General features: G+C 41.2%; 4 protein-coding genes across 5 annotated transcripts; 2 read left to right on the forward strand and 2 right to left on the reverse strand.

The window, feature by feature from the left end:
- Positions 1 to 513: 513 nt before the first annotated feature.
- cfap298 (cilia and flagella associated protein 298) lies at positions 514 to 4,845 on the forward strand. The gene is made up of 8 exons (XM_044042076.1): positions 514 to 613; positions 856 to 1,022; positions 1,757 to 1,924; positions 2,633 to 2,700; positions 2,799 to 2,957; positions 4,035 to 4,166; positions 4,247 to 4,342; positions 4,428 to 4,845. Exons 2-8 carry the CDS (start codon positions 884 to 886, stop codon positions 4,536 to 4,538), a joined length of 873 nt encoding a protein of 290 aa, XP_043898011.1. The 5' UTR covers positions 514 to 613; positions 856 to 883; the 3' UTR covers positions 4,539 to 4,845.
- Positions 4,846 to 5,959: 1,114 nt separating this feature from the next.
- On the reverse strand, positions 5,960 to 11,860 carry eva1c (eva-1 homolog C (C. elegans)). 2 transcript variants are annotated; one of them, XM_044042078.1, is made up of 8 exons: positions 11,245 to 11,860; positions 9,878 to 10,077; positions 9,413 to 9,536; positions 9,171 to 9,323; positions 8,255 to 8,398; positions 7,260 to 7,331; positions 7,069 to 7,161; positions 5,960 to 6,984 (listed from the first exon to the last, which is right to left on the reverse strand). In XM_044042078.1, exons 1-8 carry the CDS (start codon positions 11,357 to 11,359, stop codon positions 6,617 to 6,619), a joined length of 1,269 nt encoding a protein of 422 aa, XP_043898013.1. In that variant the 5' UTR covers positions 11,360 to 11,860; the 3' UTR covers positions 5,960 to 6,616. The 2 variants fall into 2 exon arrangements, with proteins under 2 accessions (XP_043898013.1, XP_043898012.1); XM_044042077.1 differs by having other exon boundaries at positions 7,254 to 7,331.
- A 1,211-nt stretch (positions 11,861 to 13,071) lies between these two features.
- Positions 13,072 to 15,594, reverse strand: haus1 (HAUS augmin-like complex, subunit 1). The gene is made up of 9 exons (XM_044042079.1): positions 15,456 to 15,594; positions 15,189 to 15,363; positions 14,808 to 14,943; positions 14,587 to 14,721; positions 14,305 to 14,428; positions 13,697 to 13,762; positions 13,515 to 13,586; positions 13,315 to 13,362; positions 13,072 to 13,224 (listed from the first exon to the last, which is right to left on the reverse strand). The coding sequence occupies exons 1-9, from the start codon at positions 15,474 to 15,476 to the stop codon at positions 13,180 to 13,182; spliced, it is 822 nt and encodes a 273-aa protein (XP_043898014.1). The 5' UTR covers positions 15,477 to 15,594; the 3' UTR covers positions 13,072 to 13,179.
- A 429-nt stretch (positions 15,595 to 16,023) lies between these two features.
- Positions 16,024 to 22,164, forward strand: mis18a (MIS18 kinetochore protein A). Its single transcript, XM_044042080.1, has 5 exons — positions 16,024 to 16,391; positions 17,034 to 17,097; positions 17,501 to 17,623; positions 18,711 to 18,813; positions 21,967 to 22,164. The coding sequence occupies exons 1-5, from the start codon at positions 16,097 to 16,099 to the stop codon at positions 22,045 to 22,047; spliced, it is 666 nt and encodes a 221-aa protein (XP_043898015.1). The 5' UTR covers positions 16,024 to 16,096; the 3' UTR covers positions 22,048 to 22,164.
- Positions 22,165 to 27,047: the final 4,883 nt, after the last annotated feature.

The raw sequence follows: 27,047 nt of genomic DNA on the forward strand, positions 1-27,047 counted from the left end.
GCAGATTTAAAATGCAGTTAATCTATAAGATTAAACCGTTTCCATCTGTATATATCTCATTTACTTCATTTTCTATCAGTATTCAACCAGAAACTTCTTAATATGCTAATTTCCTTGATTAAATTGTGCTCCAGAGAACTGTTTGAAGGTTGGAGTTGGCAGTGCTGTAATAGGAAGTGACTGCAATTACAGAGACAAATGAGGTGAACAAAATAACTGAAAGACTTGACCTTTTATTTTTAGTATAGTATAGTATAGTGTAACAGCACCACAAACTGCAGCTCACAAATATATCACGGTTTATTGAAACTAGTGTAAAAGGTTTGATATAAAATAAAGCATATGATAACAGTTGCATATAATATATAAATAGTAAGTAGATTTTATGTATACATATATATGTATAAATATATGAATAAGTTATTGTGTAATAAATAATACACAAGCTGTGTTACCATAATTTACCTCTAGAGGGCGGTAATACTGCATGGCTTTGATGTACACTGTCGTAAATACATCACAAACGAAGAATGGTTGCGTGGCTAGCATGTCACCGGTTGTAAGCAGAGTGTGAGCCCAGTTTAAAAAGTGGAGTCGTGTTTTCATTGCAAAGGTACGTGTTCATATTTAATATACATAGAAATAAGAAAAGAAAAGTGTCAATTTATCAGACCGACTCGCTTAGAGGTTGGTAAACACTTCATGTCAGCCGGAAAGCTAAAAGCTAGCTTGTGGTGTTTTCTAGAAGTGTTGTTGCTATGGTTACAAAGTTTGTCTCGGGGGAGAAACCGTCGAATGGTTGCGAGTTAATTCAGTTCAATAACTCGAGTAACTACTTTGTCTTCTTTTGAGCAGGTAAACAGAGGTGACGCAGGTTTATAAGATGGTGCAGCTGCACGTGAAACGCGGCGACGAGAGTCAGTTTCTGTTCAGCACCAGCGTGCACGCGCAGCTGGACACGGTCATCCAGGAGATTACAGCCATTTACAACGGGAGACTGAAAGTGGACAGAATATGTTCAGGTGATAATGACATGACAGCTTCACTCTGTAGAGCTTGAGAAGCTGCAGTAAGTTTTACATGACACTCACGTTCTTTGTTTTGGACTTTAAAGGTCTAGTATGTACAATTTAGGAGGGTTTGCAGTAGGGCTGAACAGATAATCTAAATTGTATACAGCAAAATGTGTGTCAAATTTCCATATTAGAGTACATTCTGTCCTGCCCTATACAAATCATATTCTACAGACTGAAGAAAACATCTTTGTTTGTCATAATTTCCGAGTTCCTAGTAGGAGAATACCTCAAATTGAATGTCAACTTTCAATGTAACGGAACCTCTACTGTACTGTGTATGTTTGCATGTTTAAAGTCATTTTAAAACAGAAACTGTTTGGGGTTTTTTAGTCTTAAAATAAGCCTTTTATTTTATCCTGGAGGTCATTACTTTCCTAAGAGACAAAACCAGTGTTTATAGCCAGAGTTTTTAAGAGGAAGCTTATAATTATACAAATGGAGAAGAACAAGATCCTTTCTGATAGTTGTTTGTTTCACAAAATGTCTGAAAACTTCATAATGGGCTCTTTGTTTAATTTAAAGACATCATTATTTTGATGTTTGGGAAACACCAGTTATCAGTTTAACCGTTTTCTGATACTTTCTGGACCAAACACCTTATTAATTAAAAGGAACGTCAGATTCATCGCCGATGAGGACAGGCTAACCTACGTTTGCTTGTTCTTGTGTCGTTTCTTCAGAGATCCCAGAGCTCGCTGACCATGGCATCAGTCTGCCACCCAACATACAGGGCCTGACGGAGGAGCAGATTTTCGAGCTGAAACTGAGAGATGAATGGGAGGAAAAGTGCGTTCCCAGCGGAGGACCTGTATTAAGGAAGGATGAAATTGGCAGGAGAAATGGACATGGTGAGACTCGTGTCTAAAGGCCACTGTTACAAATACATTTTCTGGTACACTGATTATTGCAGAAAGGAATAGTTATTTCAATTTCAATTATTTCAGCTACCGATGTATCTAATGCCTCTAAAAGACTGTAGAAAGGTTTATTCTTTTAATATAATGTCTAATTTATTTTACGCTGGCTCACTGGTCCATATCGCTGGGCATAATCCACAACAAAGAAAATCATAGTAATTCGAGAAAGTTTTAATTTGATGAGCATGTCATATCTGCCATGCATTACATACTGTATGATATGCTACTCTAAAAGGTTTTGTGAAGAGGTAAAGAAAGCTGCCCAATAAGGTCTGAAATATCATGTAGGAATCATTTTAACAGTTGCAATTGTGATGATTCAGAATTTGTGTGGCTGATCATTTGAACTAAAAATTATGTCCAAATTATAAGATGTTTTTTGACTTTAATTTCAAGTCTGTTAATGAACAAAACATACTTTCTCATCTGAGGAGTTTTTTTCCCAAGTGAATTCCTGCAGCACTGCAGAAACAGAATCACAATTCTGTTTCATCATCATTTTATTTTATTCTATAACTTGCAGTGTCAGACTTGGGTATTGGATTTTATATTATTTTGAGGTTATTGTGTCATTTTGTGTCAAATAATGTTAAAACAGTTATTTTTACAAAGGCACTCACATGCATCTTTCTCCTACAGCTCCAAATGATAAAATGAAAGAGATTTTGACGAGGACAGTGGACGAGGCAAAGGCATTGATCTCAAATGTGAGTGTGAAATTTAATCACTAAATTAAAGTCATTTGTTTTCACTGTGGCTCACATTTTGGTTTTCAGTCTGACAATTGTCCCTCTTTATTCTCCAGAATCAAGTCAAAGCTAATGTTTGCGTCACGATGGAGATGGTGAAACAAGCCCTGGATCAGCTCAGGGGTGCCGTTACGATCGTGTATCCCATGGGGCTGCCTCCTCATGACCCCATCAGGATGGAGTTCGAGGAGCGGGAAGATCTCTCAGGAATGCAGGTAAGCAGCTGTGTTACAACCCTTCAGGTTGTTGTTTTTTTCAAGAGAGTATCACAATCAAGAGCTTTTATGAGTCATGGTTTCATAAAGGAAGGTTTTATTTGTGAGCTACCAAAGAAAAGCCATTGACAATAAGAATGCTTCTGTGGGGGAGGACAGGACTCGGGTGAGGTGCCAAAGAAAACACAGAGAGAAACAGAAACAGAAAAACAGAAAACAAAACACAAACCCTACTCAAACACACATACACAGGGTGGAACTCACCATTTACGTAGTGTCTCTAACATGTTCGGTTATGTCGTGTGGATGAAGAGCGTACCCCGATCTGGCCTACATCCTTCCTCCCACCACATACCTGAGGCTGAATGCTGCAGGAAGTCAAACAAAAGAGAACAAGCACCTCTTCAGGCCTGAGGATGAGTGGCTGCCTCAATGACCGGAAACCACCAGCTCAGGTGGAACACAGTCATCATCACCGTCTGCAAGGAAACCTCGGTGAGGGAGAGACTGGCGGAGAGAAACTCTATGTGCCCTACCTGGCACATAACATGCTGGAACTTCCTGGAACCCTTTCCTAATAACATGTTATGGAATTTTACATGAACACAACAAACTAAAACAAAAAAACAGCACAAGCTCCTTTTGTAAAGATTAATGGACTGGACATTGCCAGATACAGTAATACTAAGTTCCCTCTTCTTTTTTACATACAAAGGGGGGAAACTGGGGGTTTATTTAATGTAGAAAGTCCATAGTGTGCTGTACTCTCTATTGTATGTAAATATTTTCACTGATACAAAGGCATCTGACCTCACCTCTGAATTTAGCTCAAACTCCAACTCCTCCCTTTTTAATTTCCCAATTGAAAAGAAAGCTTTCAATGGGATGGTCTCCTAGCAACTATTGGCTAATGTTTACTAAATGTTAATTTTCAGACAAAGGTTTAAATTGTTGCAGGGTTTGTGAAATGTTCAGCGTTTAACGTTCTCGTTAGGAAGTGAAATGCATGAAGCGTTTGCGACCGTCTCCCTCACTTTTCTCTTGCGTCTGCCCTCTCTGCGTGTGTCTTCTCCGCAGGCGTCTTTGCAGGTGATGACGGAGGACGAGTGTCAGCTGTGGTGGGCTGGCAAAGAGATGCAGAGGGGGAAGAAGCTGCAGGACTACATCGGCAAAAACGAAAAGACCAAGCTTGTGGTCAAAATCCAAAAGGTAAAGAGCGTATGTGAGCGTCTCGGTGCTTGGCCGGTCGTGCGTTTGTTGTTTCATGCATGTGTTGCTGTTCCATGTAGAAGGGACAGGGGGCACCAGCGAGAGAGCCTCTGGTCACAGATGACCAGCAGAAGCAGATGATGATGTATTACTACAGAAGGCAGGAGGAGCTAAAGGTGAGGAGAGCATTCTAAAAACAAAAAACCTAAATGTTGCTGTTTGTACTGACTTTAGCTTTCTAACCGTCTCCTGTGAATTTAGAAACTGAACGAGGCAGATGACGACACCCACCTGGACTCAGAGTGGTCAGACAGGCAGGCTCTCAAAAAACAGTTTCAAGGCCTCAACAACATCAAATGGGGACCAAGATAAAGACAGGTACCACTCTGATACCTGTCTTCAGGCTGCTGCCTTCACACAGTACTGACATCTGCTTACTACTGTTATTTGAGGACATCCATAGGACGTTGTACACATCAGACATTTCCGTATGATCCAGATACACTGTATATATATTTTAACCAAAACTAAATGTGAAGAAATCATCTGGACACAAGTATGACAGCTAATGACGTCACATGAAAGCTGATATTTGGTTATTTTATCTTCATTTTCCATCACTCTGTCTGTCATAAGAATGGAAACTTTCAACAAAATAAAACTGCAAGATAAATTTACAGTAGTAAAAGTCTCAGATGTAGTGAGTCCGTCGTAGCAAAGTCCGTCCCTTGTAGTGCTGGAATAAGGATGCTACACCTTTCCTCTCTTTGTCTCATGTCAGTGACACACACTCGCAGAAATCTCTGAAAGTGTGAGCTGTTGTGAGGCAGGAAGTTGCCACACAGTAGGTGGTTGTTCCAGTTCTGGTCCCAGCAGGGGCGAGGAAGCAGTAAAGTGAGAGTGTTTCAATCACCGGAGCCTTGAGTATTAAAAAAAACAAGCTGAATTATAATCTCTGTATTTGAAGGATACTCCACCTCAGATGTCTCTGTAAACACTGTTCGGGCAGTGATCAGTTGTGGCAGGTGAAACTGGGACACATATCTTTGGGCTCTGGTATGAACAGCTGCCAATTTTAATAACCAATGATACAGTTAGTTATACTGTAGGGAAAACACAAATGTGTCTATTTTTATCTGGCATGCTCAACCTTTCTTCTTTTTTTCCCCAAATGAAAAACATAACACTTACTTAACAATGGTTTGAACGATAATCCTTTACATCAGGTCAGCTGGAATTGGCACCAGCACTCCCCACGACCCTCATGTGGAGGATAAAGTGATAGAAGATGAGTGAATGAATTCATTTATACAGTATGTGTATTTTTTCTAGGTAAAAATAATAATAATCACATGTATATGCACTAAAATAGTATCTGTTAATGCTGTTCTTTTCCTCTGAGGTAGAAATGCTCCATAAAATTTAATTAATTTTGCTGGGCAGGAAGTCAGCTAAAGAAAGATAGATAGATAGATAGATAGATAGATAGATACTTAAAAAAAATAAAAAAACATTTTCTGATAGAGAGATACAAGACAAAGCTGTTATATTACCATGTTAACGCTACAAAAATAATATTTAATTAAGGAAACCTGGGTTCACAGTACTTTTTTTTTTAGTTAGACCTACAACAGGGTCAGTTAGAAGCCTCATACATGTAGATTTGATGTGTGACAGAAGGAAAGCACTGCATTTAATAGGCTAAATGAATATGAATGGGTGTGTATGACAAAATAATGCAGTGTAAAAGTGCTTTGAGTGGTCGAACTGCGATAAACAGTAAATGCAGACCATTTAAAATGATGCATCGATGTATTTTCCAGTGTTTAAAGCCAGTGAGTTACATGGTCCCGTCTGTTGCTACACAGATAACGCTGATTTGAGACACAGTGGTGATGAATGAGCACAGTATAAATTCAGAATTAATGCGACAACAACTAAGTGACTTCTGTAAAGACCAGCGTGTGTCAGCTTTTCAACATATAAAACACGTTATGTCATAAAGTAACATCACGAAAAATCCCATATGTGACATAGAAAAGTGTTTCAAAGACTTGAATTTTGATCACACCTCTGGTTTCCTCTGACTTCTCCACCTAATCTGCCCCAAATCGACAAAAGGTGGTGGTGCAGTAACATCATCTCATAATTGTCTTATAATACAGTATACACCAAAATATGCTTTGCATGTAAACAATTTCATATTATAATACAGTGATTTAGTCTTCTTGCTACAGTAAACCTCTTCTCAGCTTCATTTGGTGGTGAATGAGATAAATAAAAATTAACAGAATTGACTTTTTTAACATTATAAAGCCCTGTTGATAATTTAAGAATAATACATTTAACGGCTGGTACGGCAGTTTTACTGAAACTTTACATTATAAAATGCTTTACAGTGTAAAAAAAAACTTTTTCCAGTCAATAAAAAACAATTCCTGAATGTTCGTTTAGCACGAGCTGCCGTTCAAATACGCGTTCATCCAGATCTCCTGAATGACCATGTCTCTGCGCTCGATTCTCTCTGCGCGTTCGGCTGCCTCGCTCACGTACGTCACTTCCTCCCAGCTGTACATCGCCGCTTTCCTCTCCGCGGCGGAGATTAAAGAACTTCCTGTTCCTTCTTCGACATTGTTGTCGTCGTCGTCATCATCTTCTGTTTCATCGTCCTCGTCCTCCTGGAGAGTCTTGGATACGAGTCTTTGATCTTTAGCCTGGCGCCCCCTGCAGGTCACTCGGACCGAGACGGCCAGCAGTGTGACGAGAAGGCCGACACAAACGCTGGAGGTGAAGAGCAGAGCAGCCATTTCTGGACGTTCTGATGGGAGGAGATGTAAGAAAACAATGCTTATTCACATGTGTGCACAACATGAGAGCCTGCATACGTGTCAGTGATGTTTACCTTTAATATAAGCGTAGGCCAGGAGAGAGTCACTCATCATAGCGCCTGAGCTGCCCGGTCTTCTCTGACCTTTGGAGAAAATCTCGTCCAGATCTAGAGGAGAAACCGACGTGGAAATTTGATTTACGACTCGGAGAAGAGCCTGTACAGAGGTAGAATTACAACAGATCACATGATGCGGTTACCGTTACCTGTTTTGACCGTCGGAGATGAGGTGGAGCTTGATACGTTGGGGTCTGCCTCCTTCAGTAAAGAGTGTGGTACTGGAAACAAGGCACAACAGTAGTTTCATTTCATGTTGATGTAGACTCTGTAAGGGCTGCAACCTAAGACTATTTTCCCTTAATATTGAGTAATTGCTTCGCTCAGAAAATGTTAAAAAACGTTGACCAGGATTTTTTTCAAACCTTAAAATAATGACTAAAATTCTCAAACGTCTACAAAGCAAAACTACTCAGTCTTTCTTTTGTGATAAGAAGCAAAGATGAAGCTGAGAAAAATCAGAGAACTTGTTTTAATCATTACAAAAACATTCAAACCAATTAATAAATTATAAAATGAGTAAAGGATTAATTTAGTAATCAATTAATAAAAGATTCATCTTATTCATTGCAGCCCTAACTGTGCACCACCTCCAAGGTAGTACACTGTCAAAAACTTTTCAATTACTCAATTTGAAATCACCAACTATTTTCTTCAATTCATAAAAGGTACAGAGTAAAATTTAGGGAATTTGGGAAGACTTCACACCAGAGCTTTAGAGTTTTGGGAAACCGTAATTGACATTTTTCCTGATTTTCTGACACCAACGCACTCTGTTGAGAACCTTCCTTGTGTCATGGTGGATTGAGACATGGAGCATGAACCAGCTTTCACCACCAACCTTAAGCCACATTTATGATTGGATGACCTCACTGGCATTTGTGCCAATTGCAGGAAGTTTACCAGGATGTCAGCCTTAAAGCTGCAACTCTGAGCTCACAGTCTTTTATTGCCTGCTACTTTGTTGTTGGTTCTGATGTGTTTAGAGTAGCTGATAACTGAGATCAGATAAGAAACAAACAAACTGTTGGAGCTGTCAAAACAAAAACAAATAAGGTGCATTTTCTATTTTTAAAACCACCTTCAAATTTATCACAAGGTCTGTAATTATACTCGGTACGTGGGGAAGCACAGAGAGTCCTACCACAGGAATAGATCACACTGAGGTACTTCCTAGTTCCTGGAAAGCACGGGTCCCTGAAGGTCTGGTTGCTGACGGCAACGGCACACCGCGGTTTGCCGTAGCAGGACTGGGACACCGAGTGAACAGCCTCGTGGTTGAGACACTCTGTGGGACGCAAGACAGAGGGGAGGACTTAGGAAACGTGCGTCCTGAAAATAAGCTGAATTAGATCTATCTCTATCATGAACATGTTATAGTATTAAAAAGGTACAGTGTAGTCATCATCATCATCATCTAAAAAACTCAACTTTTTGTGTAGCACTACTCAAAACAGAGTTTAAAACAGGATAAATCCAATCACATAGTTGGAATACAAGTAATAAAATAAATTAAGATTATACTATGTATTTAATTGCAGAATATAACAAAGCCATCAATTGATTTTCTTAGTAATACCTATTAGGGTTGCACAGTTAATAACAAAATAATCAAAATTGCAATATAATCAAGTACAATTTCTAAATGAATAGACTTGGCTAGTATTTGAGAAAGATAAAATGAATGAAATTCTGCATTGCTGTGAGAAAACTCTGGAAATGAGAAAAAATTTTTTATTATTACTATTATTATAAAATCCAAATCATCATGACATCAGTATTTATTTTCTGTCACAATAACAGTTAAATTGCAAAAATTCAGTCCAAATAACCACCACATTGTGCAGCTCTAGTACTTGGACATCAGTGTGTGGCAGCTTCAACATAGGTGCTTCATTTCAAAGTAAAATAATGTGGGAAAGAGGAAATATGAAGGAATAAAAGGTAAATGAGGAGCTAAATTTAGCTGCTGTATTTGTGGCCTTATTTTGGATGTTGATAGAAAGAATCTCCAGTGAGTTTCTGCCACGCGAGAAAACCTAAATATCCCGTCGACTCACCAAAAGGGGGAGGTCTGGTCAGGTGTGAGGGGCAGGTGTTACTGTGGCTCAGACCTCTGCCATAGACAGCTGCATAGATGTTCAGCACCCTGGGAGGTTTACAGCGCAGGACCATGGTGTCCCCCTCACATGCCACGTGTCTTTTGTGTTCAGCTGCGAGAGGGGACAAACGGTGACGAGGAGGAAGAGGGTGAAGAGGGTAAACCGACTCGACGAGGAAGAGATAAGGGAGTTAAACTCACTGGGTTTACACTTGTAGTCCACATGGAGGTATTTGACGGTGCCGGGACATGGGTCTCTCCCAAACAGCAGGTGACTGACAGGAAGTTGGCAATCTCTGTTGCTCTGACACTCGGAGAGCAGTTTCTGCAAACAACACACGAGACGGTCTCCCTTTAAAGCTGTAGTGCGTAACTTTTAACTACACTGTGACCTGTCAATGAAAAAGGACATCTGGGACTAAATAATTTAACATTCTTGTACTAAGTCTAGGTGGGAACTTACCCACCCAGGAACTACCTGACTGACAAAATAGAAGGAAATGGGCCAGTGCTTGAATCTCCATGACTAATGGTGCGTTCAGGACAAATGTTGAACACGTTTGGGGAGAAAACCGCTCCGATAAATCAGCCGGAACTGGTGAACACCCACCGTTTCACAACCTGACTCAGTGAGAGTGGAAAGTGCCGTGAAGCCTCGTCACACACCTGCAGGGCAGTGAAAGCGGAACAGCTGTGGTTTCTGAGTGGAGGGTCTGAGCGCGGGTCTGCTCTGCACAGCGACGCCTCGCCGCTGCCGTAGAAGGCCGACTGGATGGAGATGGTGGAGTGACGCGGGCAGTGGAGCCGCAGAGGCTGACCGTCGCACGCGTGAGCGGAGTGACTGGTGATGATCCTGGACAGATAGTCTGTGGCACAAAGAGCATCGGTCAGACTGTAAAACACATGGAAACGTAGTGTACAGGTGCATTAAAGGGACATTCAAGGGGTTTTAAAACAGAACGATGTCGAATTATTTTCCCTAATTTAACAGCTTCGGAGTCATTGTGATGCAAATTGGGGTCTGTCTCCACTCCCCCTACAGAAACACAAATTGCTTCACAGGACGACACACATCCTAGCCAGCTACCGCCTATAAGATCGAGGCAGAACTGGTGAAGAAGAAGCAAAGAAAACCATCGGAGGAGGAAGTGAGGAAGAGGAAACGACCTGGCGAGGGGCCACACGTGACTGGCTTTTTCCGCATGGCGAGAAAACACAGAAACATGTGAAATAGATGCAGAATGGCATGGACATGGCTCCGTTGAAAACAAATGCACATCGCAATGGCAGATAGTTCACAGAATTTCAAAATAAAAGTGTCTGTGTTGACATGGATTCTATATAACATATAGTTCAAGATAAGGCGAGAGTAGACTAAAAACATAATTTTAAAATATTTTTATCTTTGGAACAAGTTTGAAATATATTCTGTAGTTTATGTAATTTCATCTGTGGTTTCAGGTCAGACTCTCGGCGTCCTTGGATCTCTTTTAGGTAGAGTTTGTCTCATGTTGCTCTGAAAAACTCTCTCCTTGTGGCCAATTCTGCCAACTGGCATCCAACCCAGCTTGACCCACCTTTGTTGGTGTGGGTGCAGATGTGATTGAGTTACTTATGACTCAAGGCCCTTTTTTATCTTGAGATGTTTACAATGATAGAGTTTGTTTTTTGGGGGGAAAAAAAGTGAATCTTGTGAGACAGACAGAGTTGGATGTGGATCACATAGTGACAGCAGAGGGTGCCAAAAAATTGGCGTCCGGCTCAAGTGGAACACATTGTTGTGTCTTGTTGAAAGATGTGTATTTTGGGCTACATCCACATGACATATCCTGCTCTGGAACGTCAGGCTCTATCTACATGGTAATCGAATAAAACCCATTATACTTTGACTTTTTTAAACCCGCACCCCTCTGTGACTATTATGATGCCACCCATACTAGAACTTTCTGACAGAAGGTCAGATGATGATCTTTTCATTCTAATCCTGATTTATTCACCTCCTCCTCCCTCCAACATCATCATCATCATCTTACTTGAGAAGTCAGCCAGTCCACTCATGCGTCTGGTCCACAGGAGCAGAGTCAGGTAGAAGAGGCTGTGGCTCCAGTCCAGTGCGTGACCAGGACGCGTCCAGCTCATGACTCTCATCTCCTGCCTCCAAAATCATATTAGTCAAGAGACTCCCTCCACTCTTCCCTATGCGATGGAGGCAACAGAGGGGAAACTCGTCCACTGATCCACGATGTCTGCTCTCATCCTTCCCCCTCCCACAAACACACTTTTTTACCACGCTGAAACGTGGAAAAGTGTTTCCACAGAAAAGTCTGAGCACTCGGAGACGCAGCAGCACAAAGCAGCGCCTGTTCCTGCGGTGATAATGGACCAGAGAAGAGAAGAGAAACAGCCGAAGCAGGAGCAGCAGCAGCAGCAGGAGGAGGAGGAGGAGGAGGTGGAGGTCAGAAAATAGCAGCTGCGCAACAAGTTGCTCCAAAAACTGACAGACGAGCCGCGCAGTGCGACGCGTGGTGCGGTGTCACGCTCTCGCTCCGCGGGTTTGTGAATGGATAAGAGTGGAACCTGAACGCGTCTTCACTGTGACAGCTGAGTGGGAGTTATAGCGTGGGCGTGGCAGATAAAACTATTTTAAAATGGGGGAGAGAGAAGGAGAGAGACGCGCTCTGAGGAATGACGCACTGGCAGCTCCTTTTATTCCCCCCCCTGCTCACCTCCTCCTCCCCTGTTCACCATGAGGCACATGTTTACCTTTTGGATTCTTCCTCCTTTTCTGCTTCCATAACCTCAGAGGAAAAAAAAACATTTATAATTTTAAGACTTGTTATTTTCTTGTGACTTTACCAAATATCTACCCAAACTTAAAATATACATATTCATATGGAGTCGGTGCCCCCTTTTGCAGCTATAACCCACTTCTTGGAAGAATTTTGAAGTGTTTCTATGGGAATTTGTGTCCATTCATTCTGTAGAGCATTCCAGTTCATCCAAAAGGTGCACGATGGGGTTAAAGGTCAAGGCTCTGTGTGGGCCAGTGAAGTTCTTCCACACCAAACCGTGTCTTTGTAGTCCTTGTTTTGTGTCATATTGGAATAGAAAAGGGTCTTCCTCAAACTGTTGCGACAAAGTTTTAATACGTGTGGACAAATACTTTTCAATATTTTTAATGTTTTTATCTTACATGTAGCCCATGTCAGTGTTTCTCTGTAAAGTATGAAACAAAACCAAGTGTCAAGTGCACATTATTAAGATTCTGTGTCTTTTTTTTATAAACCATTGATGTCGTTAGTGCCATGGGGTTGTTGAATGAAGCAGGGGGCCTACTGGGTGAATTGCCTCCTGGGCCCACATCCATGACCCACTCCATGGTAACCGGTCAATCCCAGTGTCAAACGGCAGCACAGACCTACAACAGTCAAACTGACGAGAGACGCCGGGGTCTCCACGCTCTCTATGCTCCGTGGGGGTGGGGGCGGGCTGAGAGGTGATATTTTGCATCCAAACGTGTCCTCCCCCAAGTTTGTTCCCATTTGCTGTACTTAAGCTTTATGCATGCCATGCAGGGAGTGGCTCCAAAACCCCTTTCATCTGCTGTTATCCCTCTAAAGCCGGTGGAATTTTGTTGTCAAACTCCAAACGTTTCCTGATCTTTGTTTTTGAGACAAATTCGTCGTATAGGTCAAACAGGAAGGTTGGGGGGGAAATATTGTGGAATGGTGGGGGGAAAACTGCAGAGTAATGGTTTGAGAAATAAGGTTACTTTTGTAGGTTTACATAAAACAACAGTTATTCAATTACAATTATTCCCATGTATTAAAATAAATGACTTTGTTAGGCACCACCTGTACTGCAGATGAGTAGGTGAATGGCTTTAAAACCAACAACTTTATTATTTTTCCAAACATAGAAAAAGTACAGCACAAAACACAGACAAGATTCCTCACAACAAACTAACGTCACTTGAAATCCACATTCATTTCAAGCTGGGAATCGACTGCAGCCTGTAATTCAGGAAACATAAAAAGCATTAAAATATAAAGCAAAGTAACCGCATCTTTTGTTATCATCAAATAAACAATGTAGACACTTACCAGTTCCCTTTTTGCTTCTTCTACTTTCACTATAGCAAGAGACGGACTCTGTTGTGGTTTGGAGAGGAGAGAAGTATTTAGTAAAAACCAAACACAGCAACACAATGTTGTTTTCAAACATAAACAAACATCTTAATTATTAGGCTAATTTTATATCGTAAAGTTAAATATATGCACATTAAAATAAACAATAAACATACTGGGCTGAGGTCCATGTACGGCTCCAGTTTCTTTTTCAAGGGGATTATTTCTTGTTTCAGTGTGTTGACTTCCTGCAGAGAGAAAAATAGGACGACACATTTTAATCCCTGAAAGCAGACAGTGTTACGTCTTCATTTCCATAGCGACAACTGTTGCGGGACATGTGTAGAAGCTTGAATACCTCAGCGAGCTGCACAATAGCCTGGTGGGTGAGAGACTTGTCCATTTTCCGAGATACAAGTTGAGCCTGTGGGATTGATAAAAGAGAATGAAATGTTCGTGAAAGCTCTGCCATGGTTACCGCTGCAGCCTGAATTGTGACAATAACCTGAAGGGCATTAAGTATCAGCATCATCTCTGTTTTTCTAAACCAGAGGCAGTAACATGATGCTTAAATTATATTCAGGTCAAAATACACAATGGGTAACAAGTAGAGTGGCCTGTCAGGTTATCTGCTTTTTCAGAGGTCAGTTTCTGACCCCTTGGGGGGTCAAATATACGTACATGATTTTCAAGCCAGTGGGGGCAGTGACATGCTCTGGGATTACTTCACTTGGTTAGGTCTTGGTTACGAGCCCACAAAATGAGGTCAGCTAATCATCTAGTTTGTTAGTCCATGTTAACAATGTTTAGCAACTTTTACCAGTATCTTTTAATTGGGAATGATTTCAAATCATGAGGCGGTGTGACAATCTGTCAGGGGTAAAACTTTAGTTTACGCTTCTCACATACCCACTGACATACATTTTCAACCTTGTGTTACATATTTAAAGTATATATTAGTATTACCTCTGCTCTCTCCCATCTATTGCTCAGCTCTTTGGCTTTTGCTTTGACAAAATCCATGTTGAGTAGCCTCTCCTCTGCTTTAGCACTCTCTACTGCCTGAGCCTTGGCAGTCTTGTTGATATCCCTGATGACAAACAACAAAACCAGTTACAGAGGAAGTGACGCATGTCGCACCAGCAAATGTTTTTTCTGCTTCATACAGATGGCCCAGGTTGTTGTGTTTACTATGACAATGTGACAAAGCAGTGGTGTCGCATTGTACGTCATCAACCATGTCCTTACTCTTGTAAACTGCTCCGCAGTACCAGCGTGGTTCCGAGTCTCTTTCTGAGGGCCTTCAGTTCCCTCTCAAGTCTCCTGTTTGACTTCTCCGCTTCCAGAAGCTCATTGGTGAAGTTGTTCACTGCTGGCATGAAGCTACACAAGGAGCAAAAATTTCTCATTATGACAACTGACAGTATTGGCTGAAAATAGACGTCAACAATGCCACCGCAACACCTTACCTGCCCAGCGATGTGTCTCTCACTCCAAGCACCATGGCGTTGTCCACTAAAGCTGAGAGGTAATCAGCAGCAGGTTTTGACAAGCTGGCAGAGGACAGGCCAACACCTTGGAGAAGAACATCCTGGAGATGTGCACCTGGATGCAGGAAACACAGTTAGGTTCTGTGAAAGTGATGTCAATTCATTGTGGTGTAAATTAGAGAACACTGTATTATAATTTCTGTAAAACAGCCTGGGACTCAGATTTAGCTAGTATCATCAGGAACACAAGAAACAAGGAAATATCTATGATATCCTAAGAATATGTTTAATAGTTTGTCGCCAAGTCATGCTATTTAACATTCTTTTCCCACGAGGAACATACATTTGTAAACCACTCACCATCAGCCTGATACTCGGACGCCTTCTGTCTAATGTCCTCGATGAGCAGAGAGGTTTCACTGCAGCGGGCTTGACTGGACTGAGCCAGCTGATACAGAATGTCCACCGTCCGGGTATTGACCTCGAACTGCGGCACCGGCTGATCCCCAAACACCGAGCTGAGCCAGCTGTTCACCTGAGGAGGGGAATGAAACACTGTAAGATAAACAGTAGAAAAACAACAACCACTGAAGATAAACTTATGTTCGCGATACTCTGCAACATTACCTTCGTTATCTTTTCACACATGACGAATCAGTGTCACAAAATCAAAAAAATAGGGCTTAAAGAAAGTGACAGCGACACTTTTCCTCCGATGATAAATCAAAACAATCGTTGCTCTTCGGCTTCGCGCCGCTAAACTCGAATAATTAACTTCCGGGTCACCAGGCGATGAAATTAGTGTTCCAGCTAATAACGATGATTTATAATTTTATGTACATAAAATAACTTTCTATAAAATTATCAACTTTTTTGATCAGAGGTATTCAAACACACGCAAAACAGGCGACGAATAAACGGAATAATTAACAATTAATTTGGCTTCAAAGTAAAAGTATTTCCGGTTCAATTTAAAAAAAGTTTAAAAGCTGGTCAAGATAGTTCATGTACCGTTACAAACTTTTTTTTAATCTCATAAACCAACATAAGTGCTGTGTACATACTCAATTTAGTTTTATGAATCTAATACATTAACTATCTGCAACACACACACAATATTTAATTAACTGTACATATGGACATTATGGCAAAAAGGGGGAAACGCCGAGGTGGGTTAGACGAAGACGGAAGTACATAGCAGCAAACATCCCGTGTGCCAACCACCCGCCAAAGTTTGAAACGGTTTGTTTGGGAAGAACTCGGTGAAGATGGCGGACAGAGAAACTATGTCAAAAACGAAACACCGACAGAAAAAATTGGACATCACTTTTGAGACGTCCAGCACAGATTCCACTTTCTGTGGATTCTTCAAAAAGCACCAACAGAAAACGGGAAACGGCTCAATTGACTCCAGTGTTGTGGAAGAGAGACTGTTCGGCCACGCAGAGGAGGACGTGGACGACGGACCTGTGGTCTTCATCTGCGGGAAATGCAAGTTACCTGTGGGGGATTCACTGTCCTGGGACGGAAGTGATGATGGACAAAACCAGATCCGACTGAAGCGTGAGTCGTTTTTTTTTTCTACACTGGTTTATAACTTTGTCCAAATATTTTTTAAATATTGTTTTGTATTGACGTTTATCCACATGGAATCAGCGCGTTGGAAGACCTACATTTAAGGAAAAGGTTGTGTCCCAGAGTGTCCTAAAATGTTTTTAAATGCTTCCCTTTGCGTTTTCATGTATACAGTCAATGGGCAACTTTGAGAAAAAGATGACCTCATAGCCCACCTGACCTTTCTAACCCTTAACCCTGCTATATGTCATTCGTCTTCTTGTGTTTGGAGCTGGTGCACAAGTTTTATTCACATGCTTCATAACATCCTCTCTGATTTTTGCTGTGTTTCTGTGGCAGCATTACAGCGCCACACACAGGCCTGGCATATATACTACAGTATTTTGGGGCGTTTTTGTGTATGATGACATTTATTAAACTATTCAACAACAGAAAAGTAAAAAAAAAATCTAATCGTGAAAGTTGATTCTGTGTAGATAAGGCCTCAGGCTCTTTCCTCCTGACCCATAGCTGTGGCCACTGCAGCGTTCTGCAGTCTGTGATGTTTATTTTATGGTCTGACATAGAGTTCGTCTCTTGATGTCATGCTGAGCTGCGGTACTGATGAGTTTTGTGATGTTTTGATCTTAGGGGTCACTGACAATGTCATGGTCGGGCAGGAGAGTCGACTGTATGGAACAAGGAAAGACTCGTGGTAAGAAACGCTCATACAGGTTACCACAGGAAAAAACACTTGACTTTGAAAGCCTGGAAAAACCAACCGACTATTGAGAAACTAAGAATGGGATTTTTGTCTCAGAACGCCAGGGTTCTTGTCTCATCTACCAGACAACTTGAAGCGGGTTAAAATATTCTGCAATTTTACAACAAAAACTTTAATGTTTAACTTCTCAAAAGCAGCCTCTTGTGATTTTACAGTTAATGTTATAATGTTATTTTGACATGGTCTCAGATGGCCCTTCATCTATTCTACAGCAATTCAATAATTGTTGCATTTTTGCAGACATTTCCTAGGAAAGAAAATACTCAAATGTCGTGCGTTGCAATACATTTTTGTCAGGTTTGGGTTTAACTGTCTTTTTTTCGCCCCTCGACAGTCTGATCATGGATCTCGAGTGTACATCCTGCCAATCTGTCATCGGCATGGTTTACACGTCCACGCCGAGGCAACTGGACCACAAGAGATTTGCTTTCTATTTCAATGTTGCAAGCATTGACAGGTACGTTCACTGTTAGAGACGGATGTTTCCTTTTTTAGGGAAGATTTTATTCTCGTTTTACTTGGTTTTAAAAGTCACACTGGAATGTAATTTACAATAAACAAAAGTTCACTCTCTTTTTGACCTTACTGATAAGCAAGGTAACCACAGCAAACACTGAGGTTTCATGGTCAGGTACCATGTAAGGATATTCAGCATCAGCAATCTGCTTCTGTATACAATATTTGTTGTACTTCGTAAATTAAACTCTGTACATTATCTGAGAATGTAAAAAAAAAAAGGGCATACACTTAAAAACATGGACACAATTTTCTGAAATCAGAATCAGAAGAGCTTTATTGCCAAGTACGATTTGCACATACAAGGAATTTGTTCTGGTGTCATTGGCGCATAACAAGCATACAAAATTTTCAAAAGTGAACAGTAAACGTATATATACACAGTATATAAGTGTTTTTAAAGATGAAAAAGAGCACTACAGAAAGAGCAGTAAAGAGCAGTACGACTGGGCAGAAGTGAGTAACAGTGCAAGGTGCAAAGTTCACAGTAATGACGTTAATATAACGCATAAAAAGGATGTAATGATAATGTGACATGTAGAGGCAGAGGAGGAGTGTGAGGAGTCAGAGTGTCGGGGGGGACTTGTGGACACAATTTTGTGCCAGTCAAGTATTCTTTAAATTTAAGAAACAAGAGCATTAATTCTGTACATCAGAACAAAAATATAAAAATGATTATGATTATTGGCTTTGGTTATGGAAGTTAACATGATCATTTCTTCTCATTTGTTTAGGGAAACAGAGTAAAATAAGGTGAATTAAAATTTTATTTTATTTTATTTTTTCAGGTTTGGTTAGAAAATGCATCGGAAACAAACTGCAAATTAATTTATCATGAAACACAGTGGTACTTTTTTTTGAGGCGCAAGAGTAAATGAAATTGAAGCCCATATGATTGACATAATTGTGAATCAAAACTGAAAACAGAATTGCTCGTGTGTCATTAGGGGTTCAAGGGTTAATTGCACATTTATGATTCCTGTGCTTGCATTTACTGCCTTATCAAAAAACTGTATATTATTTTCCAGCTATGTTCTTGGCTCGGCAAACCAAATGTTGGCAGCAGAGGGCCCCGAAGAGCAGCCGGTCACACTGGAGCACAGAGGCATTGTTGAACAACAGCTAACGGAGGTAAATCACTGATGCTGCTGCTGCTGCTTCTCTTTGTTTGGCTCCTCTGTGAGATAAAATCCTACACCTTTCAGACACATTATAATAATAAAAAAAAACCACACACAATAATAACAAGGCAATTAAAAACAAAATAAATAAGATATTTATCTGCTGTAAAAAATTTTAGTGAATAACCATCACTGTTTTTTTCCAGTTCAGGGGAAGTTAAATCCTTAAAACATTACGTCAGTTTGTTATAGCAGGGGGAAGTAGTAAAAAAAACCAACCTCCTGACGGTAAATGTAACTCGACTCATTGATTACCAAAGCACAGGTTGGACTAACGATGACATCAGCTTCATTCTGGGAAGCCCTCACTGCTGTGATGTGCAGACTCTTGTATCAGACATGACCTCATCCCGTCATGTCAGCCCCTTATGCTGAAACCCTTATCAATATACCAATACTATTAGTAAATTGTCTGTACAAATTAATTGCAATATCCAGAGCTTGTATTCACTTGTATTACACTTTTTGTGTTACTCCTTCCCTTGTTTCATCCATGCAGTTATTACAAGTGTCAAATGAGTGTATTTTCTTATGAAAATGGTGATGGAATTCACATTTTCTCAATGGATTCCCACAGTTGATCCAAATCATTCCTTTGTTCAAATAAAAAAAAGAAATCCACCTATTCTCAATTTGGCCACTAGGGGGAGATAGCACCGCAGCACTGTGTGCAAGGGGGACAATAGATGGAGATGGGGAGCATGTTGAGGAATCTTTGTTAAGAGGAAAAACATGTTTTGATCCGGAATGTTTTTGTCACTGTAGCAGCGTCTATAACCCACAGTGTGGCTTTGTCGTTTGTCTTTTTTTAAAATTTTTTTTTACTGTGCTTCCTGAAATTCCTGCAGGTAACATATGATTTATCGTCCCATGCCATGTAATCTCCACAACAGTAAATTTTTAAACAGGTTCAACGCGCTTGTATAACGAGGTGAAACAACAGACTAGTTGTACACGAGCAGCTGAGTGGTAAGTGACTCGGGCGCGTGCAGAGACTCTGTGTCTCCTTGCATGGGTTTAAAAGCACTGTAAATACTGAGCCATGCATTATTCTGTCAACGACTTCTTCACTTAGTCACCACGTGTATAATTATCTCATGTCGTCTGTTCTAGTTTTGTGACCCACCAAAACAACGCGATGTCATGTGATACTGTTGCTACACCAATGTGTTACCTAGCAAATAAAAATAAATAAATAAAATGGCTACATAATACATTGACAATTTGACTGCACACGGATTCAACAGATTTATAATTAAGACAATTATGTTATTAAATCCTTTCACAAGTGATTAAGTTGTTTTACCTGTAAGCATCTGGTTTTCCAGCTTCTTAAATGTTAATATTTGCTCCATATAACAAAGAAAGCATTCAAACGGAATCATTTCGTTGACGTTTAAAGGTTTGGGAAACACTCAATTAATGGAAAAAGTTGCTGATAGACTAATGATTTTAGCCTTAAATGGTTAAGTCTAAACAAGCAGTGCTGCAATATGTTTGTCTGAATAAAGTCTACAGGCTAAAATCGGCACAATACTACATTTAGAAATATCTGGTAACCTGTCTTTGAGATGTGTTGTTACTCGTTGAGCAATCGCTCATGACAGTTTGGGAAGAAAACCGTCTGTGTTCGCTGGGAAAAACAACTCAGCGCTTTCCAAAACTGATGGAAAGTATTGATAGGAAACTTCAAAGAAAAACCTAACAAGTCGACAGATGTTATTCAAGATAAAGCCAGGTTTTAATTTGGCTCTGTCTGCAGCGACAATGATGAACCACTTATCTCAAGAAAGACGAGAGTTACAGTCAGTGCTGCGATTGTTCAGGAGAACAAATGGAGAAATGATTCTATTCAGTCGTTGAAGTTTCTCTGTTGTGGAACATTTTCTGTTTCCACAGTTGAAATGACTGTCAATCGAATAACTTTGGACAAAACATGCAGACATCACCTGAGGCTACTGGAGCTATTCACTACACAAGGGAAATAGTCAATTACTCCGAAAAATAATTGACTATTATAATACGATTGGATGGAAATAGCCAGTATTGCAGCGCTGACTTATTTAGTTCAATAATGTTCCCTTGATCTTGAAGAAAACACTGACATTTGTCAGAATAATGGTTCAGTGATGTTGCTCTTTTCCTTTAAATTAAACTTCGCAGACAAATCCCCACCCTCAAGTCACGGCATATAAAGCAACTAGTTGTAATGACTTCTTCGTTATCTGGAGCAAGGAAATGAGAAAACATTCATATTTAAGAGACTGTAAAAACTGTCTCTTAAGTGCTTGTTTCAATTAAAATATAGCAATACAAAAGTGGAAGAAAGCACAAAAGGATAAAAATCAGTCTTAGTTATCTGAATCTGTAATTAATGATGAGCGGATACACTACTTGGTATTGATGTCGGGCTCACACTGGCCAAATAACTGGATCCGATTTGGGAAAAATAGTGAAGTAAAATCTGACATTGTCCATAAATCCTTAATATGAGACTCACATACTTCACTAAATTCAGGCTGAACGGTGTAAAGAGAAATTGTCTGCAGTCGTTTTACAAATGGCTCGTTACAGCTTGGTAGTAAATGCCTCAGCACAGCTGTTGTATTACAAGATCAGAAATAAAATCCTTTAATACATGTAACACCAACAGGCTGAAAGCCGGAGCTTTCGATGTATCGCTCTCTAAATGTCTCTCTGTGTCTAAAATGCCGTTTAAAGGGGCATCAGTTGGCTCTGTGTCGTCAGGGGACGCCGAGATGTGAAGCTGTACGTGTATAAATGTATTCTGTGTGTCTGACTCGCAGACATCCGTGCCCTCAGTGACCTGACCTCCCCACACGCTTCTTTCATACTCATCCACCTCATTCTCCTCCTTTTTCAAATTATCCCGACTCCTCCCTCCCTTCTTCCTTCCTCGCTGCGTCCCACCTGTCCAATTTCCTCCTCCATTTCTCCCCCCTCTCTTCCCTCTTTACAGAATCTACCATATCCACCCCCTTTTCCGTCCTCACTTTTCAGCATTTACTCCACCCTTTTCCCATTCACCTGCAACACTGAAACTCTCCCCCCCTTTTCTCCCCCCCACCCCATCCTTTCCCAGATGAAAATGCTGGTCCTGTCCATGGCGCAGAGGCTGGAGGAAATCGAAGTTGCCACTCAGGAGGAATGTGACGGGGTGTGACGGTGATGGAGGTCAGCCTGTATGGGTGGTTCTCATCCAGGTGTATTTGTTTATTTTCACACGTATACCCTCACTCATTGCATTTACATTAAAGCTCCCTCTTAAGTTTTAATTCAAGGACGTTCCCCTCAGTAACACATTTCGTCTTCGCCTCACCTTGTACCCACACACACACACACGCACGTAGCCTCCACGGCGCTTTGTTCTGATTACCGATGGCGAAACAAAGACTGCCTGCACTTGTAATCAATCACGCTGTCAGCTCGGCCCCAGCGGCTCGTGGCACCATCTCCTCTCCATGCCTCAGTGCAGAGCCAGTCTACTACAGCGAGAGCAGAATGTTTATTTGGGCAGGATCTCATCAGGCAGGCTGCACACTCAGCACTATAACGGTATCGATCGGGACACTCAAGGCCACAAATGTGTTTCTTTGTCCTCGTTCTTTGTTCGCTCCTCACATATGGGTTCTTGGAGGGAGACCGGATCACTGGGATACATGTTTGCCATGGTCACACCTGAACAAAAATCGAATTAACTAAAAATTGTATTAATACCTGTTTCCAAATATTGCCAGAACTGGATTATACTGATAATTTTTTTGGTTTGTTCATTGACGTTTTTGTATTTTTGTGTAATAAAAAAAAAAAATGCAAATTTTTCCTAAAATGGAGCAATTATGTGAGTTTTAATTAAAAAAAAACAAGTTCAAACCATCAGGATAATCTCATTAAATGTTTCTCTCTCTCTGAGAAAGTCAATCAGGTTGTCTTAAGAATTAAACTGAAACGTTTAAGGTCGTTTGAGTTCAGAGGGCAGGGTCAATTATGTGGTAATATGCACGCGTGTTTGTTTACCAACTGACCTCTAATGTGCCCAGCAACACTTTCTACCCAGGCGGGAAACAAGCGCCACGCTGTACAGCTCTCCCTCCCTCCCTCCCTCCCTCATCCACGAGGTTTCATCAGCCTCGCAGAACAACAACAGCCAGAAACGGCCAACCAACACGCTGTATCCAAGGGCAGGTTGCGATGGCAACTGTGAGCACGTGCTACGCTGAGTGCCTGTTGCCATCTCGTCATCCCCGTGCACTGCCGGAGGAACAGCCAGCCAGCTCGCTCGTCCGCACGCCTGTCAACAGACGTTGCTTAGGCACATACGTGGGGAGAGGAGTAACCACCCACCCCCCTCATTCACTCCTTAATCCCTGCGTGGTGTTTTTCCTCCCTCACCCTTCCTTCTCCCTCCCCCTTCCATATGATTTCTGCCCTCCCTCAAATGTAGGAGGACAGTCAAAACAACAACAACAAACAGGCCACATGGTTTTTGTTGTTTCTGCTGGTGTTGTTGCCTCTATCCAGTCCTCATCCTGCACTGGTTGTGTGTGTGTGGTTGTCCAGATGTGTGCTCCTCCTCCTCCTCCCTGTAACACGCTCATTTTGGAGAACAGGTCCCAGCTTCTTTTTTTTTTGTTCTTCCATTCAGATCCAGTAGAGCATTAAGCCTGCGAGGTGAATGACCTCTGAACTCGTGTAGCCCCTCTTATATATATATGTATATATATATATAGACACTGTGTTGCTGGATGCGTTGCACCGCTCAGTGCAATTATTGCACCGGATTCACCTCGTTCACCTCTTAAGTCTCAGCCAATCATTGCCACTCAAACCAAAACCGACACGCGCACACACATGCATCCGCCGGTTCATCCACACACACTCTGCAGGGACAAAGGATGAATAATGCAGAGGTAGCGTCTGAGTGAAAGTCGCCTCCCCTCTTTCCCTTCCTTTTCACCTTCCCTAAGCAATAAGGAAGCAATGTTGCCATGGAGGCAATGAAGCCTCGGCGCACCGGCAGCCAATTACAGCGGCCGCTGTGTGGAACACCGGACCAATGGCTGATCAGTCTTGTGCTGCTGTTGCCACAGACACTGAGCTCCCATTGGCTCAGATCCGCTCTTTGATTTAATTTCTGATCTTGTTTTAGAGAGCAGAAAATATCTCAAGGAGTGCCACCTGTGTGCCAACTTACAAAATGTTTGTTTTCATGGAAGGAAAAGGATTGTGGGAAGAATTAGGCCTATGTGAGGAAATGAAGTCAGTGTTTTCTGCAATAGAGCAATAAGGTAAATTAATATTCCCCCTGGCAGGTGAATGGGTCTGGGGTTTTTATCAATCAAAAGAACGATGGGTTAAAAAAAGAAGAAACAAAATGTAATCATAATTACAACCAGTGTTTACTATTTTACTTCAAACTTCATCTTTCCCGTCATTATAAAGTGGTTATTTTGGGACAAAAGAGCCACACCCCGCCATTTGCTCATAGCTCGTTTATAATTAATTTTCCACTTTTTACTTAAATAAAAGTCTGTGTTTGTGTTCAGTTCATTTTTGAGTGACTATAAATACACTAGTAAATAGTCTCCAAACAATATTTTAACTTTAATAATAAACAATTCTCGGTAGACCTTAACTTTTTAATAATTGCACTCGCTGATTATTATTTATTAATCTCCATTTTTACAACGACAACAGAAACTTGATAAATGTTGCTAATAAAAGTCACTCAAACTTTATTTTTTCATCCAAACATTAGTTGTTGTTTTTTAAATACCTGTTTCAATTTATTTAATATTTACTTTAAATATCATTTTTACTGACGATAATGTATGTATATCATATATATAATTGAACCACAGTAGACACCACCTTAACACTTTAAGAATCTAAAAAAACAAAGTGTATTACAGCATATTTTTACTATTATTGCTATAATTATATTGTGAATCACAGTTATCATGGTCGTTGGTTGTTGATGCGTGCACAGAGTCGGTTCTGGGGTTCAGTTTCTCAAAAGAATCTCAAGAATCGGCAGCTGTCAGACGATCATGGAGTCAAGTAACCTTGGTAAACTTGCTGACACCACCCCTCTATGATGTCTCTTTGATAAGCCACAGCCGCCTTGTTTCATTCATTTCCTTCATTGGTGTGCGTGTGATTGGACGGCGTTGCCGGCCAGTCAGTGACTCCTCTGACTCCCCCGTCCCAAATCCCCACCGAGTGATCAACGCCTCCAACCTCAGCAGAAACATCTGCTTGTTTATTTTCCCCCAGCGTCTTTGTGTGCACCTCAGTCTGCCTCTCACTCTCCTCTCTGTGTGTGTGTGTGTGTGTGTGTGTGTGTGTGATGTTTTCTGTCATAAACACTGACCTTGTCAGGACCAGTCGTCCTCATCGGGACGAGGTCGAATTGTTTGATTTGTGTGTGGGTCAAGGTTAGGGTGAAGCATAAACTGGATGAGGCTGTCCAAATAAATGGACTTCATTCAATGCAGTGTCCTCAGAAGAATAGCTGCACAAACGTGTGTGTGTGTGTGTGTGTGTGTGTGTGTGTGTGTGTGGGTACACCTTTCCTGTCCACCACTGTACAGCAGGTCTAACATCTGTTGTGTCGTCAGACACAAAGGCCCCTGTTTTGTTGCCAGACACAAAAGCTCATCGTCTCACTGCCAGTTGCTCCCCGGTGTGAGTGTGTTTGTGTTTGTGCGCTCGTAATTGTGATGAGAAGCGGGATTAATGTCATCAGGATCTAAGCCCGAACAGATTGTCAAAAACAAATGACAGTAAGTGGTCAGTTTGGCCCTTACATACATACAAAAAAAAAAAGTCCATGTTTTATGCAAGTTTGCCTTGTAATATAGAGCAGTTAAAGGACCAGTGCGTAGGTTTTAGGACATAAATTGAATACAGTATTCAAAATGATTGACGTCTTTAGAATAGCGTGAGTTGTAATAACTGTGTCATTAACCCTTTTACTAAGTGAGTCCTCTTCTATAATCTATAATCTATAACCCACTGTCTTGTACCTAATGTAGCGACTCATTTACAGACATACCTGTTACACCTAATATTTTGAATTGATTTTTTTTTTGACATAGACGCATAAATCTTAACTCTAAGGTGGGGGTTTTTGCGTGGATGGGGCGTCTCTGAACGTACTGTAGCTTTCGCTGCCATTATCCCGCTGTAAACTCCCTCTTTGGCCACGTAACTCACTTTAGAGCGCCTTCCTTTGTTAACCAAAACAACAATATTAGTCCCGGCGTATTGATTATCGTATAGCAAGAGGAAGGACAACGATATTTCCCCAAATCCACATTTTGAGCCAGCCCTATTCGTGACTGTGACCTGTTTTTCTGAGTAACAAGCTCCACTGCATTTCAGAGCCACTCTTGCCCCTCGGGCTACATCAGCTTAGCTATGGTGATTTTAATGGGACGACCCTGTTTGTGCATGTTTGTGTCAGAGCACCGGTGACCCCTCCTTTGTCTCATCAGAGAGGTTTATGATGGGGACGCACACAGCTGAAGAGATTAGTGTCTACAGTATGTATGAGGAGGGGTCATTGTACGACTCTGTGTGTGTGTGTATCAGTCCCACAAATCCTTCAGCTGTTGCGAGTGTGTTTTTCTTTTCTTTGTCACCCACCACAGGTGTCTTGTGGGAAAACGCGAGCGGCATGTGAAACTGAGCAAACACAGGACGCTTTCACAGCTGATGAGCCAATTCACACGAGCCGAGAGTTATTAGGAGCGTACCATGCACCTCGGGGACCGTGAACGCCTCACGTTCATTTACAATAATGTTGGCGTGTGTGACATTATATGATTAATGATGATCATTTAAAGGCGCAGTGCATATCTTTTACACGATGTATTGTTATTTTTATGCTGCATATTGTTTTACAGGCTCTCTGAAGCAATGCTTTCAGACCTGACTGAGGGAGCATTTGTGTGTATACACCAGCAGTGCAGGGGCGGGCAGGGACAAGAAGCGCTGACCCCCGTCTGAAACTTTCCGTGGACGCTTCTTTGTGTTACTTTTCAAATTATTTGGCTCCTAAAATGTCAAAAAAAGTATAATTGGTATCTCCCAAACCTCAAAATGATCTCAAATGTCTTTTATCTTGTTCATAAATCAAAATGATTCAGTTTTAATGAT

This window comes from Solea senegalensis, linkage group LG13, assembly GCF_019176455.1.
Source record: "Solea senegalensis isolate Sse05_10M linkage group LG13, IFAPA_SoseM_1, whole genome shotgun sequence".
Lineage (NCBI taxonomy): Eukaryota > Metazoa > Chordata > Actinopteri > Pleuronectiformes > Soleidae > Solea > Solea senegalensis.

Coding starts and splice junctions, on each gene's coding strand:
- cfap298 (XM_044042076.1), top strand. CDS start 884: ATGGTGCAGCTGCACGTGAAACGCGGCGACGAGAGTCAGTTTCTGTTC. Junction 2,701..2,798: donor CAAAGGCATTGATCTCAAAT/GTGAGTGTGAAA, acceptor TTTATTCTCCAG/AATCAAGTCAAAGCTAATGT. Junction 2,958..4,034: donor AAGATCTCTCAGGAATGCAG/GTAAGCAGCTGT, acceptor TCTTCTCCGCAG/GCGTCTTTGCAGGTGATGAC.
- eva1c (XM_044042077.1), bottom strand. CDS start 11,359: ATGAGAGTCATGAGCTGGACGCGTCCTGGTCACGCACTGGACTGGAGC. Junction 10,078..11,244: donor TGGACTGGCTGACTTCTCAA/GTAAGATGATGA, acceptor TTTGTGCCACAG/ACTATCTGTCCAGGATCATC. Junction 9,537..9,877: donor CCGCTTTCACTGCCCTGCAG/GTGTGTGACGAG, acceptor TGTTGTTTGCAG/AAACTGCTCTCCGAGTGTCA.
- mis18a (XM_044042080.1), top strand. CDS start 16,097: ATGGCGGACAGAGAAACTATGTCAAAAACGAAACACCGACAGAAAAAA. Junction 16,392..17,033: donor AAACCAGATCCGACTGAAGC/GTGAGTCGTTTT, acceptor TTTTGATCTTAG/GGGTCACTGACAATGTCATG. Junction 17,624..18,710: donor AATGTTGCAAGCATTGACAG/GTACGTTCACTG, acceptor ATTATTTTCCAG/CTATGTTCTTGGCTCGGCAA.
- haus1 (XM_044042079.1), bottom strand. CDS start 15,476: ATGTGTGAAAAGATAACGAAG. Junction 15,364..15,455: donor TGTGTGAAAAGATAACGAAG/GTAATGTTGCAG, acceptor TCCCCTCCTCAG/GTGAACAGCTGGCTCAGCTC. Junction 14,722..14,807: donor AGAGACACATCGCTGGGCAG/GTAAGGTGTTGC, acceptor CTCCTTGTGTAG/CTTCATGCCAGCAGTGAACA.